Source organism: Oryctolagus cuniculus, chromosome 11 (genome assembly GCF_964237555.1).
Source record: "Oryctolagus cuniculus chromosome 11, mOryCun1.1, whole genome shotgun sequence".
Lineage (NCBI taxonomy): Eukaryota > Metazoa > Chordata > Mammalia > Lagomorpha > Leporidae > Oryctolagus > Oryctolagus cuniculus.
The window spans coordinates 99,606,073-99,622,083 of record NC_091442.1 but is presented as its reverse complement, the minus strand read 5'-3'; the positions used below and the strand labels follow the sequence as shown (position 1 = coordinate 99,622,083).

At 39.0% G+C, this 16,011-nt stretch overlaps 1 protein-coding gene across 15 annotated transcripts in view; it reads right to left on the bottom strand.

Annotated features, from left to right (window-relative positions):
* CFAP54 (cilia and flagella associated protein 54) overlaps positions 1-16,011 on the bottom strand; it is a 372,233-nt gene that overhangs the window by 62,923 nt on the left and 293,299 nt on the right. For 9 of the 15 annotated variants that reach the window (XR_007919541.2, XR_007919542.2, XM_051845787.2 and 6 more), the window contains 2 exons: positions 15,180-15,350; positions 4,038-4,144 (listed from right to left, as the gene is read on the bottom strand). Coding sequence is in view for 11 of the 15 variants with exons in the window: in XM_051845787.2 (XP_051701747.2) it covers positions 4,038-4,144; positions 15,180-15,350 (278 nt within the window). In the remaining 4 variants the exon portion in view is untranslated. The other 6 variants (XR_011380202.1, XM_051845792.2, XR_007919544.2 and 3 more) reach the window with 5 other exon arrangements.

Genomic DNA, 16,011 nt, shown 5'->3' with positions numbered 1-16,011 from the left:
GAGAGTACTTCAAACTTTTGTGGCAAATAAAATTAATAAGGTATTTTGGCGCAATACTTTGAAATCTAAGCAAATGTGTAGGTCTTCAAAAATTTCATGAAAATATGTATTGTGAAAAAACTATGCATTTTTTCAAAAAAGTTTGCACCAAAATATGTAACTTTTAATTTCATTTTCCCACAGATCTTTTGCAGTATTCTTGTGTGTATGGATGTCAGTTTTCCAGCTTTCCTCAGCACCCTCATTTGCAGCATGGTGCAATACTTGGTTATCCCAAAACAGTTCTCAGCGATAAAAGTAGCCTTAATTATACATAAGAAGATACTAATTTATATAGTAATATTGGAAAGTTTTTATTTAAAGGGGCAATATTTACAATGTGAAGATCTACTGTTAAAAGTTCATTTGGAAAATTCACAAATTAATAAAATAGATCATCAGGGGACAGCATTGCTGTGCAACAGTTCAGGCTACTGCCTGCAATGCAGGCATCCCAATTCGGAGAGCTGGTTTGAATCCTGGCTGCTCTGATTCTGGTCTAGATCCCTGTTAATGTGCCTGGGAAGGCAACTGAGGGTGGCCCAAGTGGCTTGGGCTTCTGCAACCCACGTGGGAGACCCAGCTGGAGCTCCAGGTTCCTGGTTTTTGCTTGGTCCATCCCTGGCCATTGTGGCCATGTGGGGAGAGTGAACCAGCAGATGGAAGTTTTCTGTCTCTCTCTCTCTCTCTCTCTCTCTCTCTCTAACTGCCTTTCAAGTAAGTAAGTAAATAAATGGATAAAGAAAATGGATCATCTTCACATTAATGCTGGAAAATCTACCTGATGCATTGGGGAGAAAATTGGATTGGGAGTCAAAGGATTGGTGAGCCATGCTTGATTTCACAGCACACTGGCCACTGGGCCTCAAGTAAGACACTAACTTCCCCAACCCCACTGAGAGTCCTTTTACTGCCAGATCACAATAACAAAGTCCACTTCATTTAATTCATGGGACCACTGTAAGGATGAAAAGACACTGTCTGTCTGTCTATCTAGATATACAGATATACTCATAACCATAAGAAACCACAGAAAGGAAAGATAGTCTAAAACACCATTCTTTTCTCCAATATCTTGAGGAAGATTTCTTCTTTCGCTTCCCCAAATAACATATCTTTTCTTTGTAACACAACACTCCTTGGTACCTACTCTCTGGCGGTTGGTCCAAAGATACTCTGCAGGTACCAAAATCCTCAATGCTCATGTCCCTTACATACTCGTAAAATGGCATAGAACAAGTATGTGCATCCTCCCATGTTAATTGTCAGTCTTTAAATTATCTATAGATTATATAATACCTAGTGCTAATATAAATATTATAAAAGTTGCTATACTGTATTATTTAGAGAATAATGACAAGAAATTAAAAGATTTGTACATGTTAAATACAGATGCAATATTTTTATATTTATTTGTTTCAGAGGCAGAAAGAGAGAAAGAGCATGCTACCATCCACTGGTTCCCTTTCTGAATGCCTGCAATGGCTGGGGCTGGGCCAAAGATGAGATTTGGTGCAAAGATCTCAATCCAGGATTCCTATGTATGTGGCAGGAAACCATCTCCTGAGCTATTACTGGTGCCTGACAGGGTTTGTATTGGCAGGAAACCAGAAATAGAAGCAGAGCCAGGTATTGAACCCAGGCACTCTGATGCGGGATGTGGGCATTTTGACTGGTGTCTTAACCACAAGGCTAAATGCCAACCCTAGATGAAATTTTTAAAAACATTTATTTCCTATCCATCATTGTGGGTGGAGTATATGGATATGAAACTCCCAGATATAGAAGACCAGCTGTACTTGGAATTGAAGGAAGGATAATTTATTCTTTGCTGTTGGGGTAAAGATTATGAATCAGTGTCTACAACTGTAATTTCTGCCTCAGAATGCATGGCCCATTCTAGCTTCACTAAGAGGAATTTGGTATTGGGCAAAGCAGATGGGCCCTTGTACAAGCAGCAACATCAGATGATCCAAGTCTCAGTTATTGGAATCTAATGCTATGACCTCCCCTGTCCTACATCTTGTTCTTTCTTCTGTTTTCTGGCTTGCCTTTGATCCTGATTTCCCTCTCTCCCCATGGACTTCTACACCTGTCCTCTCTGGATGTGGTCCATCCTTTTTGACTTCCATCATTAGCACCACCAGCAAGCATCTACCATGTCAACTCCCCATAGCCTCTGTCCTCAAGAGCTACTGGACACTGTCACTCAAGATGCTGTGTCTTGTGCGGCTGCATCCAACTAGAACTAGAAATGTGGGTGACAGAAGGCTTAAAGGCAGGAATATCAGGCAGAAAACTTGATCTTGGACACAACAGTGTAACTACCATTTAGGCAAAACTGCACAGAAGTCTGCATGTATATTCATTGAGAGCACTATCTTTTCCTTTGTTGCTGTAAGAAAAGTGCCCAAATTTAAAATATATTTTTCCTAATGAGAATTTAACTGGAAGATGAGGAAGTGAGAATAAAAGAAGCAACTACGATTCATACGTCACTCAAGTTTTTTCTTCTTTGGCTGTGTTTTTCTTTTTTTTCTTTTTTTTGTGACCCATCTTATTCATTTTATCTTTGCCTTCTAAAGAAGGATCAAGAGCAATTCCTCATGTACTGATCTTGACTTTCATAAGAACACATGGAATGCCACCTTTGATTACAGAAACAGTCCATTCTCTCAGTGCCACCAAAAGACAGACCAGATGAAGTTTATTAGGTGCCCTCCTCTATAGTGCTTGGTGACAGGAGTTTGTTCCTATGTTAAGTAACCCTACTGTTGATCATAAAAACACCAAAATTAAGACTCTTAAAATAAATGAAGAAGTCCATCAGTTTGATGACTTTCTGCTCTGTTGAAATTATAATCATTTTCACCATGTTGGAAAAATAAAATGCATGCAGTATTTCTGGATTCACTAGACCAGTGGACACTTTCCTAATGTTGTTCTTTAGCTGTACTGGTATATAACCTGGGCCTGGGTTTTCTGTTATTTCCCTTAAAAAGAAAAAAGAAATAAAATTGACTGAATAATTGAAAGTATGCCAGCTCTTGAAACAACTCTTGTTTTATTCTCTTTCATGGCAAGGCCAAGAAGTCCTTCAAAACGAAAATCATGGAGCATGACAAGACTCTCTAGGGAAGGACAGAGAATTTCCAATTCACCACTCACTAGGCACATACTAGGTACTTGGCTGGGCAGAAGCAGACCCTGACAGACACAGGTGTTAGTGCTTTCAATTTTTCAAAACCATGTTCATACATTGACTGGATCCTAACCATAACCCAAAAGGTAGGAAGAGCAGGTAGCATCGTTTCCATCCTTTGGTGGAGATACTGGAGGATGAGGTCACGAGGTGAATGAACAATGGAGTCAAAAGTAAACTAGCTAAGCCATGAAAAAAAAATTTTAACACAAACAATTTGGTAAAGACAATTAGGAAAACAGAAATGAGACGAGCAAAAGTTAGAGATATTTTCAGTTTGATAGAAAGGGAGGAACACAACTTGGGAAACAGACTTTGGGCTTTAGGAACAACACAAAATAGAATTCAGTACAGAGGGAAAGGTGAGACAGGGAAGGTGGTAAAACTTGGGCTTAATTATGCAACCCGATGTACAGCTACATTATTCTTTAAACTCCCAAGGAATTACAGGGAAAATGTAGTGTAGACATCCTTGTATTGTTTATAATCTTTCTAAAATGTATTGACTGTTCCTTCAACAACCCTAGGCACTACCACCTTATTATTCCCCATTTACTAATAAGGCAACTGAGGCATAAAGAGGTTAAATAAACTGCTCAGGGTTGTGAAGGTAACAAGGGGGTACACCCAGCTTTTGAACCAAGGCCTATGGGATTCAGAGTTCACACACTTAACCACTGCAGTACACTTCTCCTCTAAAGAAGATTCTTTAAAAAAGTCTTTTCCAAGGTCTCCTATGATTTACCCTTTGTCACAAAGAGGGCTAGAGAACAGAAGATAATTCATCTTTGCTTGCCTGGTCAGTGGAATCCAGAAAGAGCCGGTACACACACTGCTACTAACAGAATATCTAATGTCTGAAATCTTCAGGGGCTTCATATTATATGCATACAACAACAAAACCTGTAAGAAAAATAAAATGTGACATCAAAATTACACTTTGCCTCCAGAAATGCAACATTCATTTTCAAAATAATATCATGGCACTTTAAAAAGTTTTTCTTTAGAAAAGTGATGTTTTTGTCCCAATGCCTTTAAAAGAGAAGTAATATGAACAAGGACTGCGCAAAGGTTATAAGATGAAAATAAATACTATTTGGTAATAATTTATTTCTGAAGAGTGACATTTCATGTGCTGTGATTAGGTTTAAATCTCAGTCTTTGGGGGCCCTCTATGGAAAGCACTAGACACATAGCTGATGAACATACAGCTTAGTTTCTTATTTCTTCTGCATCTGCACCTTTCCTGTCAATGGGCAGAGCCACTACCACGCATGCAGTTATGCTGTGCCCTTTCCTGCCCCTCACTTAGTCTGTATACAACTTCCCACCCTTAATACTGAAGTATTCTCTTGATGATTTATGCTCTAGTTATTTCCCTGCTGTTTGGAGTCTGACAATTCCTAGAGTCAATCCCATAGGATAGAGCACTCATATCCAGTCATGGACACGGAATTTTGGATTCATAGAAATGTAGAGACAGTCTGATCTAATTCCTTCATCGGAGATATAAGAAAGCTAAGACCCAGAGCTGCCCGTCAACATGGACAGACTGGGCTCCTGCATTGATCTCTGTTGCTTCCTGGCATATCAGACTAAACTAAGAGTAAAGGGACTTTTTAAAAAGCATAAATCCACAAGGATAGAAAGAACAAGAAAGAAGAAGAAGCAGACAAAAGATGTCAATGACACTTTGAAGAAAGCGCTTAGAAAGAACATAGCTGCCTCAGTAGAGAGCACAGGTGGTGTCCTCAGAGCCTGCAGAGAGGTTGCCAGCAACAAGCTTGGACGCGAACACTGCAAAGGCTCTAGGACTGGAGGCTCAAGCCTCTTAGAAGGCACGAGTTGTGGGTAAAGGGGCCAGGTGTAGCAGGTAAAGCTGCTGCCTTCAACATCAGCATCCCATATGGGAGCAGGTTCGTGTCCTGGCTGCTCCACTTCAAATGGCTTAGGAAAAGGAGCAGCAGATGAATTAAGTACCTGGGGCCCTGAACCCACATAGAAGACGTGGTTGAAGCTCCTAGATCCTGGCTCTTGGCTTCTACTTGGCCCAGCACCGGCCATTGTAGCCATCTGGAGAATGAACCAGTAGATAGAGGATTCTCTCTCTCCTCTCTCTCCTCTCTCTCTCCTCTTCTCTCTGTAACTCTGACTTTCAAATAAATAAATAAATATTTTTTTAATTTATAATACAAGTTGATTTATTACACCAATATTGATTATGACATCATAAGGCTATTAACGATATTATAATTAATTTTGACATCATAGTTGTAGAGTCAAGATGTTACAATGACTTTATAATATCAAAATTGATTTTGCCATCATAATCATTTCATAATGTAACAATTTTAGTTCTGTGACATTGCAATCATTAAGTTAAAACATCACATGAATTTTGTACATGCCATTACAAAGATTGTGACATCACAATAGTGCTGTATGACCACAATTCATTAATATCACCTGCATTTCATTTACATCACAGTTGCTTATAATGTCACAAGGTAGGTTTATGCCTTCACAATAGTTTTTTGGGAATTAAAATTGTTTGTCTAACAATTCATTTTGACATATCAATGGATTCTATGACATACCAATCAATTATGAAATCATAGGTTTTATGATACAATACCACAATAAATTATGAATTCACATTGGTGTTTGATGAAATTATGATTACTACATCACAATCTTGAGTTTATGAGATCACAATGATTTTATGACACTAAAGTTGATTATGATATCACAATCATTTCATGTCATCATACTTTATTATAATGCACAATGCTGGCTTATGACATCACATGGTATGTAAAATGGGGTTTCAATGGATTTTATAAAACCATAATGGTATTTTATCACATCCCAGTGGTGATATCACCATTGATTATGATGTCAGTGCTACAGTAATGACATCTAACAGCTTTTATTATTTTGCAAATCATTATGACATCTCCACAAGTTTTTTATTTTATTTTTTTTATTTTTATTTTTTTGACAGGCAGAGTGGACAGTGAGAGAGAGAGAGACAGAGAGAAAGGTCTTCCTTTGCCGTTGGTTCACCCTCCAATGGCCGCTGCGGCCAGCACGCTGCGGCCGGCTCACCGTGCTGATCCGATGGCAGGAGCCAGGTGCTTCTCCTGGTCTCCCATGGGGTGCAGGGCCCAAGCACTTGGGCCATCCTCCACTGCACTCCCTGGCCACAGCAGAGAACTGGCCTGGAAGAGGGGCAACCGGCACAGAATCCGGTGCCCCGACCGGGACTAGAACCCCGTGTGCTGGCGCCGCAAGGTGGAGGATTAGCCTAGTGAGCCGCGGTGCCAGCCAATCTCCACAAGTTTTATGACATCCACAATTGTGGCATGCTGGTATTGCCTGAGTGGGTGGGTTGACCTTGAGCACAGGTACCAGACTCTCAAATAAATCTTTTCTAAAACACAAAAAACAAAAAAGGCAGGAGTAGGTGGAACTACAAGCAGGAGCTGTCAACAACACCCCTCCCATCTCTTTTCTGGGCATAGGCAGCCAGAAGAGTCCTCACCCCAATACCTTCTATCTCCTCTGTGAAATTCTACTTTGCTGTCTGTTGATGTTAAATCAGAGAGGACCTATGCTCAGGGACATTAGGTACTGAAAAAATTGGAATTAAGTGAAAGTCTACATTCTGAATCAGAGCTACTCTTCCACTCCACTGCAGTTGCTTTTTTGAGCAGTGAAAGAGAAAACACCTGCAGATGTTCTGACACTTCCGCATCCTTTAATGAGAATACTGGCTCCTTATGCATCTATCCTATGACGAGACCTATAAATCAATAAGCCTGACGCAATATGCTTTTTAGCACCTTATTCTAAATGAGAATAGGCAGCCAAGAGTCACTACACAAAAGGCAGAAATTTACAGAAAGGCAGAAGACTTACAGAAGAAAGGAAATTAGAGAATCAGATGCAAGACAGAAGAGAACTTTAATGAAACTATAATTAATACCCTCAGAGAGAAGAAAGACAATATTGCATCCATGAAATAATGGTACCATAAAGATGGAACTATCAGTGAACAACACAGACAGCTTAAAAATTAAAAAGTATGCTAACGACAACTAAGCAGACAGTAAAAGATTGGAAACATAAAGTAAAATCTCCTCAAAATTAATGAAAATATGAATAATTAAGGGAGAAACAATAAGAAAAATACTCAACCCACCAGTTTAAATAAAGGAATAATAGAAATTTCAGAAGGTACAGAGATAATCAGAGGGAAGAAATTATCAAAGAAAAAAACCTCCATGAACTGAACAATATGACTTTCCAGATTAAGGAGGGTACCCTAAGTATATTCAGCACAACAGAAGAAACACACGCCAAGGCAGGTGAAAGAAATTCAGTTCACAAGTGATAGAAAGAAGAGTGTTAGATGTTCCAAAGTCACAAATAAAGAACTAGGATTCCACACTTGATACAAAGCTACATAAAAGAATTGAAATCGGTATGTCAGAGAGATACCTGCACTTCCATGTTTACTGCAGTGCTACTCACTGTAGCCGAGATATGGATTCAACTTAGATGCCTATCATCAAATGAGAGGATAAGGAAAATGTCACACACACACACACACACACACACACACACACAGGAATACTATTCAGCCACAAAAAGAAGGAACATTTGCAACAACAAAGGTAAACCTGGAGGCCTCCACGTTACATGAAATAAGCCAGATACTAACAAAAGACCACATGATCTCATCCACATGTGGAATTTAAAAGTTAATCTCACAGAAACTGAGGTAGAGTTGTAGGTGGTGGTGGTGGAGAGGAAAGGGTGTCACAGATGTTGGCCAAAGGATATGTAATTCTAGTTAGTTAGAAAGGAAGAATATTTTTAAACTTGTCCAGAATTGACAGATATATAACAGAGAGTAGATAATTGCCTGGAGCGAGGAAAGGACAGAAGTGATGACAGAGAGAAATGGGCACAACTACTAATGCTTATGAGATTCTTTTTTTATGTGAAGAGAATATTCTGAAATTGTGGTGATGGTTGTACAGCTCTGTGAACACATTATATTATATTGTATTATATAATTTAAATGGGTGAATTGTAGGGTGTGAATTATATCTTAATAAAGCTTTTCCTAAAAAAAGAATGACAGTGTAAATACAAAAATAATTTATATTACGCATCTGTAATCTGGATAATCTGAAAATAAATCCTCTCTTTCTCCTGTTGGATCTGATGAAATGATCACAGTGCTGGAAAAAAATTTTTGAATTAAATTTTTAAATTATTATACACTCCTGGTATATAAAGCTTTTTGAGATATTTGTCAGTTACAGAGAGAGAGAGAGAGAGATGGAGAGGGAGACAGAGAGATGTTCACTCTCCAGATGGTGGCAGCAGCTGGAGTCAGGGGCCAGGAGCTTCTTCCAGATCTCCTTTGTGGACAGCAGGGGCCCAAGCACCTGGACCATCCTCCACTGCTTTTCCCAGCCCACCATATGGGAAGCATCCAGGTCATGAACTTGTACCCCTATTGGATGCCAGTTTTGCAAGTGGTGGCTTTACCCACTATGCCAAAACACCAACCCAGTGATAATAAATCTAGAAACCATTCTGTTAAAAGTCCAACAAACAAAAGGGAATGGAATTAGACTTCTCAATAGCAATGCAGGATCGTTACAGAAAATGGTTACAGTACCTGCCACTTTTAGAGGGAATATAATTTACACCTAGAAAACAATGAATTAAGCATTAAAACAAAGACTTTTTTCAGACATTCCAAGTCTTTTTACTTGTTGAGTAATCTCAATCTTTTGCAACTCCATTAGCATCTCAGGGAAACATAGTCAAGCTATCGCCCTTGGCCAAACCTGAATAAAATATACCAACTAGTGATTGATGTCATCCTGTCCTAGAGTCTGAAACACACTAGGGAGCAGCCTGTGACATCTTGCCAGCAGTTGTTGTTTTTTTTTTTTTTTTTTTTTTTTTTACAGGAAACGTGCATATTGATTATTTGCATCTGGATTCAATTGTTATTTTTGTCTTTATTGTTGAGTCTTGTCCCACATGTGGTTTGGACTACACGAACAGAGAGCTATAAAATATCCTCCACGTAAGAGAGCAGTTTCCTTGGACCCTACATATTTGGTCCTATTTTGGTGGTTCATGACCTGCAAGTGAACTACGTCCTGTGCAAAGCTGCTCCGGCTGATCCCGATCTGTAACGATGCTCTGTGCCGTCTGCACCTTGTCATCTTTGTCCCTTCCACAAAGGGACTTCTTTTTATGATAAACCTTTCTCTGGAAGCTGGAAGATGTGTTCATCTGACACAGGTGAGAGAATCAGAGGGAACTAAGAGAATGATGAAGGAATTCTTGAGAGAATGGAGAATGGGACTTCTTTTCCATGAGAGATGGGTTTTTAAGGTTTTTTTTTTTTTATTATTGATTTTCATTTTATTTAAAGGCAGAGAGACAGAGAACGAGATCCCCCACCTGCTGACTCACTCATTAAGTGGCCACAAGGGCCAGGGCTGGGTCAGATCAATGCCAAGAGCCCAAAACTCAATCCAGGTTTCCCACATGGGTGGCAGGGAACCAGGTATTTGAAACATCACCTGCTGCCTCCCAGGATGCGCATTAGCAAGAAGTTGAGTCGGATGTGGAGGAGTTGGGCCTGGAACTGGACACTCTCATATGGAATGTGGGTGTCCAGGGGGTGACTTAACTGCTGCGTCAAATGCCCTTCCCCAGGGGAATGGACTCTGAAGATAACAGTGGAGCCAAGAAAATAGATAATCTGGAGCATGAGTCAGAAGAAGAACAGAAAAATGGAACTCAGAGATAAACTGATGAATTTGACTATACTTTAACTTTCTTTGAAAGTTTGGGAGGAATTAGAGATTCTAAAGTACTTAGAAAACTAAATTGAAGGTAAGGCAACGTTTTTCTTCAGAAAAGAAGACAGGAAGAAAGGAAATAGTACCACATTTGGCTCCACTGTGAGTTAGATTTATGGTCACAGAGTAACACGGACTGTGATTTAAAGAAGAATTGAGATGGAACTCAATTAGGAAGATGTGCAGAGGGGACGACGGTGAGTGAGACAGGCAAAGGGGTTGACACAGTCTTTTATCTTTCATAATAATGTATGAAGCTGATTGCTCAGGAAATTGTCATGTGAGCGTATGATTTAGATATATGGTTAAAAAGACATCAGGAAAACAAAGGCAGAAGAAAAAGTTGAACATAAACAGATTTGAGGAAGGGAATCAGGGACGAGGAGTTCTGGGCAGAGGACTATTATTTCATATTATTTAGAGGTCTTTCAAAATTTGCCTTCTCAAATTATGGAAAATTCGGCAAAACTTTTTTTTAAAAAAAGTAAAATGAGTCCCAGAGAGATTAGGCGAAGATCACATACTATCTTATGGTGTTTACACTTGTTTTTTTGTTTGTTAGTTAATCTTGACACCCAGACTGATACATAAAAATCCCTGAATACAGGAGTGACACCTTGTACTTTTTCAGTGCTTACAGCACTTGTCAACACATATCTTCAAGTTTCTGAATTTTGCATTACATCAGTAATGTAAGAGCTAATGAAGTTCCCTAAGGTATGTGAGCAAAAAAATGTCAATAGAGAATATGCTTCATATTTGACCTCTGATAATGAAAATGATTTTCCTCTCCTCCAGGCTGCTACTTGTCAATGGCTATGCACACTACATGGTTAAAGCCTTTTCTAACTGGGTGTGGTATAGATAACTGAATTCAAAAACAGTCTGAGATCAGAATTCTAAATAATAATAAAACTAGACTCACTTGTATGATTGTCCTGAGTATGGATTCAGAAACCAGCACGCCTGGGTATGTCTCTGCCAACTACTCGCTTTGCAATTACGTCCAAGTTACTTAAACGTGCATCTCCTGCCTTCTTATTTATAAACTGGAGGTGTGGAGATCTCTACCCCCTGGATGGGTGTGAGGATTTAATGAGTCAAAGTAAAGAGCATTATTGTTTTTAGTCTAATGATCACTCTCGGCTCATCTTACCTTGGTATCTCATTTTCACGTTCTCTTGGACCTGTTGCTGACCCCAAACTGACTTCCTGTCTTGATCTGTATCTGACCAGTCATTATTACTCATCCTCCCCCTTCAGGAATTAAGTTTCACCCTATGTCATTTTGCTTACTCAGTATTAGATTTTGGAGGAGACAACAGACCCAGAGAGACAATACAGTCCATGGAATAAAGACAAGATAAGACTTTGATTAACACCAAGGAATACTGTATTTAAAGTTTGTCTTACATGTATATCTCCCTGTAGGACAGGAAAGCATAAAAGAAGACTCTCTCTTCCATTAGAGTGGATTCATGACTTCCTCATCTTGTATCTTAACCAGTTGATAATATGTCTGGTATACAGTATGCATTTAATAACTATTTTATTAATTAGTAATCAGATAACTTACAAGTGTATTTTATAAAGAAATCATTAGTAGGAATCAGAAGAGTGAGGCCCCCATTACTATCTTCAGGATTATTAAGTTATAGCATTGGTCAAATCACTTTACCCACATGGCACTTTCTCCTCATCTGTAAAACAGATATTCCTAGTTTCTTTTTCAGTTCTGAATTTTGACTTGGTTGGTACCAAGAGAAGTCACAGCAGATAAGAAAGAAATGGCAAAATCATTCTTAGAACTGTAAGGTGCAGTAGTAGTACCAGCCTATACCCATACTTTTCAAACTTGAATGTACACACCTTACTTGGGAGATATTATTAAAATGCATATTTTATTCAGTGGGTCTGGATTGGGTCCTGAGAGACTACATTTCTAACGAGCATACAGAAGACACCAATGTCACTGGTCTTCTTTCACTTAATCAGCAAGGACCAAAGACTCTCAGATGCCAATCTCTGCCTCATCCATACAGCGTTTGTCTTCCTCTATTTCCAGAACCTGGGTCAAATCTTGGGCCCTATCTGTAGTACCAGCCTCAAGCTAATCACTCAGCCAACTAGACTCATCTCAGAGAGAAGTCGAGAGCATCTTAATGATCCCTGAGTCATGTCACTTCTGACATTTAAGTGGATAATATTGGGCTTCTACTTGTATTATGATCTGCTTTTCCAGGGGACCCTAACCCTTCTTTTTCCTTCCTAACAGGATGGAGATTGCCTTGAATGTATGAGCTGCTTGTTCAGGACCCTGAAATAAAGTTCAGCTCTTATCAGTGATAAAAAGACTTCCAGAAAAGAGCACTGGCTCAATATATCTTGTTCCCAGACTGGCTGGATTTCTACACTGAATAAACATTTCTACGGAATCATTTCAGTTCTGCCCAAGTTTGTGTTTTCATTGCCAGATGGAATCTTGCTTTTCAGTGCTTCGCTTGATCAGACTTCCTGCACTTGATCATGCTTGTCTGCCTGAGCATTCTGTAGCTTCAGAACACCATGCTTTGGATTTTCCAGTTGCGCTCAACACAATAGCCTGTGTAGCAGCATTGGTTCCCTCCAAGTTAGTTCTCACCTCAAAAAGGAAGAGCCAGCTATCTGGCTTTTCATTGCACCTCATTCCTACAAACCCTAATCACATTTATCGACCCTGATCAAGTTAGGAGCATAATTCAAATCTCTTTCTCTAGCTCCCAGGGATTGTACTGAAACCGTGGATGCGTCTGAGAGCAGAAGAGGCAGAATAAAGCTAAAGTTCCTAAGGTATAAACTTGACACAAATCATGGCAGTCAACCTTGGGTGTGGTTATATATTTTTATAGTTAAGCTGTAATCATTTATCTTTCTGATTTAAATAAGCCACTCTTCACAACTATTTTTAAAGATAGATTCTGGACATTTCATTAAGTGACAGTCCCTGGCAATCTTTATCATGTCCCTTCAAGATACTGACATTGTTCAAGAGAGGCTTCAGGGGCCAGTGTTATTGTCTAGCAGATAAAACTGCAGCCTGTGACACTGACATCCATATGGGTGCCAGTTTGAGTCCTGTCTGCTCCATTTCTGATCCAGCTCCATAATAGTGCACCTGGGAAAGCAGAGGAGGATAGCCCACGTGCTTGGGGCCCTGTGCTCATGTGGGAGACCCTGGCTCCTGGCTTCTGCCTGGCCCAGCCCTTTTAATACCATTTTCCATGAACTCTTGAAGTCCTTGGCATTAGGTGGGGTGGGGAACTATCTTAAAACCAAGAAATGGAAAAGCTGGGTGTTCTGCATCTTTTCTTGTGGCTTAAGAAAATCATTTAAGCAAATCCAGTTAAATCAGAATGTGTTAGTTACTGCTCTGCCTCCGATCACTGACACTGGTTTGTGATTCCTTGTGATTTGTCACACATGACTGTTTGTGGACAAAGCCTTACTATTCTAATTACCAGTCACTGGTCTTAGCACTTGCTCCTTACATATTGGCTTCTGCTATTGTCATTTTCTGATACCAGCACATGAACATATCAAATCATCCTACCCCAGTCTTCCCGTGTCATATTGATAGATGTGATGTGTCTATGACCTTGTGACCTGAATTTTATATTTTTATACCTTCTTCAGCTGCTTGGGTAACCAATTGTTTCAGAGGCTTCCATGTTCAGACTCTCTGAATGAATGTACTCATAACCTTTTAGAACTTTGGTGACTTTTTTCCAGTAAGTAAATTCTGAAACATGCTGAAGATTAATCTAAAAAAATCTACTTTTAACACAAATCATACAATCTTGTTTTTAATAATATATATCAAGAAATAAGTTTCAGAAAACCAAGTTTTTACTTGCTATCTGTGATACAAACTTTTTTCTTTGTAAAAATGCTACACATAAGTCACTATATTGATTTCCTGACCTCTTAGTATTCTTAGAAGCACAGTTTGAAAATTGTTGTACTTAATTCCCCTAAAAGAGATTCTATATTCATTATTCTAAAATGTATATGGAATATTTGACAAGGATTTAACCAAAGGGTGGAAAGGAGAATATACAGTTGGTCCTCTGTATCCTGTCGTCCCAAATTCATGGATTCAACAATTATTGGTGTAGAATATTCAGAAAATAATTATATTTGTACTGAACATTTACAGATTTTTTTCTCATCATTTTCCCCTCAACAATAGAGCATAATAGTAACTTAAGGAGCATTTACATCATATTGGGTATTATAAGTCATCTAGAGATGATTTTAAACATGTGGTAGGATGATCAGAAGTTATATGCAAACATTGTGCTATTTTATGTAAGGGACTTGAACATCCTAGATTTTGGTATCCACAGTGAATCCTAGAACCAATCTCTAACAGCTACCAAGGGAAGACTGTCCTTTAAAAATGTGTGAAATAGCTTTAAAGGCAGAGTGATATGTTAAAGTTTCTCTTTTCATATGAATAGGAAGAGATGTATAATTGACCAAGAGGTAGAAGCAGGCTTCCAGCCTAAGGAAGCAGAATGAAGGGGCCTATGGGAGAAGCAGTGCCAAAGAACAAAGAGAGGTAGACCCAGGAGATTTGACAATTTGACAGGGGTCACCTGAGTCAAGGAGCTGCAGAAGCTACTAGAGGCACAGCTAGAAGGGACAACACTCAAGAGCTGGAAAGCTTGGGAGTAGTCCAATGCAGAAGACAAAAAGCAAATAAGAATGCTGAATAGGGCAAAACTATATGACAAACATGTTATGGCAAAAAGCCTGAGGCTCTTAGAGAAAGCAGCAACCCAAGGAATGCCACAGCGCCAGATTCCTCTGCAAAAGGCTATACTGACCAGCTGTTCTATTGTTAAAATTTTGATCCATTTTCAAGATTTTCCTTGAACGTGAATCACTGACCAATCTGATAGTTAAGAGATTGATGCTCTCTACTTTTTAAGTTATATGGTCTAATTAACTTTATATCTAAATGAAAGATTTAGCTCTATCATTACATTACCTACCATAGGTTCTGTTTCCTTTGGAGGTCTGTCCAGGGGAGGAATGTACCATTGAAAGCAGAGTTCTCTATTTAAAGCTTGAGTTATTATATCTGATGGCGTCATGTCCACAGAAGATGGGCTAGCAAGGAGCCACAAAGATAAAACGGATTGTAGAGAACTGTCACGATATAACTAGGGAATAACAATAAAGATCAGTTTAACTGCTGGTAATTCATTCATTTAATATTTAAAACAAATTCACTGGATACACTGCAAAAATCTAGGAATTGTTTCAGCTTCTTTTATGTACACGGATCTTAGACTGTCACAGGGTTACCATAGAGAAGATTCTCATGCAATGAAAGTGCTTCAAATCCCAGTGGAATCAGCAAATGTCTGCAACTGTGGAGAATCTTCCAGGGTGAAGGTCTGGAGAGGAAGGAAAATGCCTGAGCAAACATTTCAGTCTCAAAGTGACCACTGTTTCTAAGAACATTGGATCTGTTTCTGATTTATTCATTGTTGAATATACTGAAAATATAGTTATAAATTACTATCTATAACAGTGTCGTATACAAAATGAGACACAGTTGTGTCGTTAAAAGGTTAAAATTCATTGTTCTCACTCTCTCTTTAAGTGAATGTGGCTGATTTCTAAGTTCAACCTTTGGGAAAGCTGAGCCCAGCTTCCTTTATGAGACTTGGTCACTGAATCAGGAGTCTTCAAGAAACACGCATGTGTAGAATGCAATTAGTACTTTGATAAATTTAGTTATTTGAGGGACCTAAAAAGCCAAGAACAGTTAACTATTTACCAATAAAATGACAGGCTAACCAGAGGAAAAGTAATAGT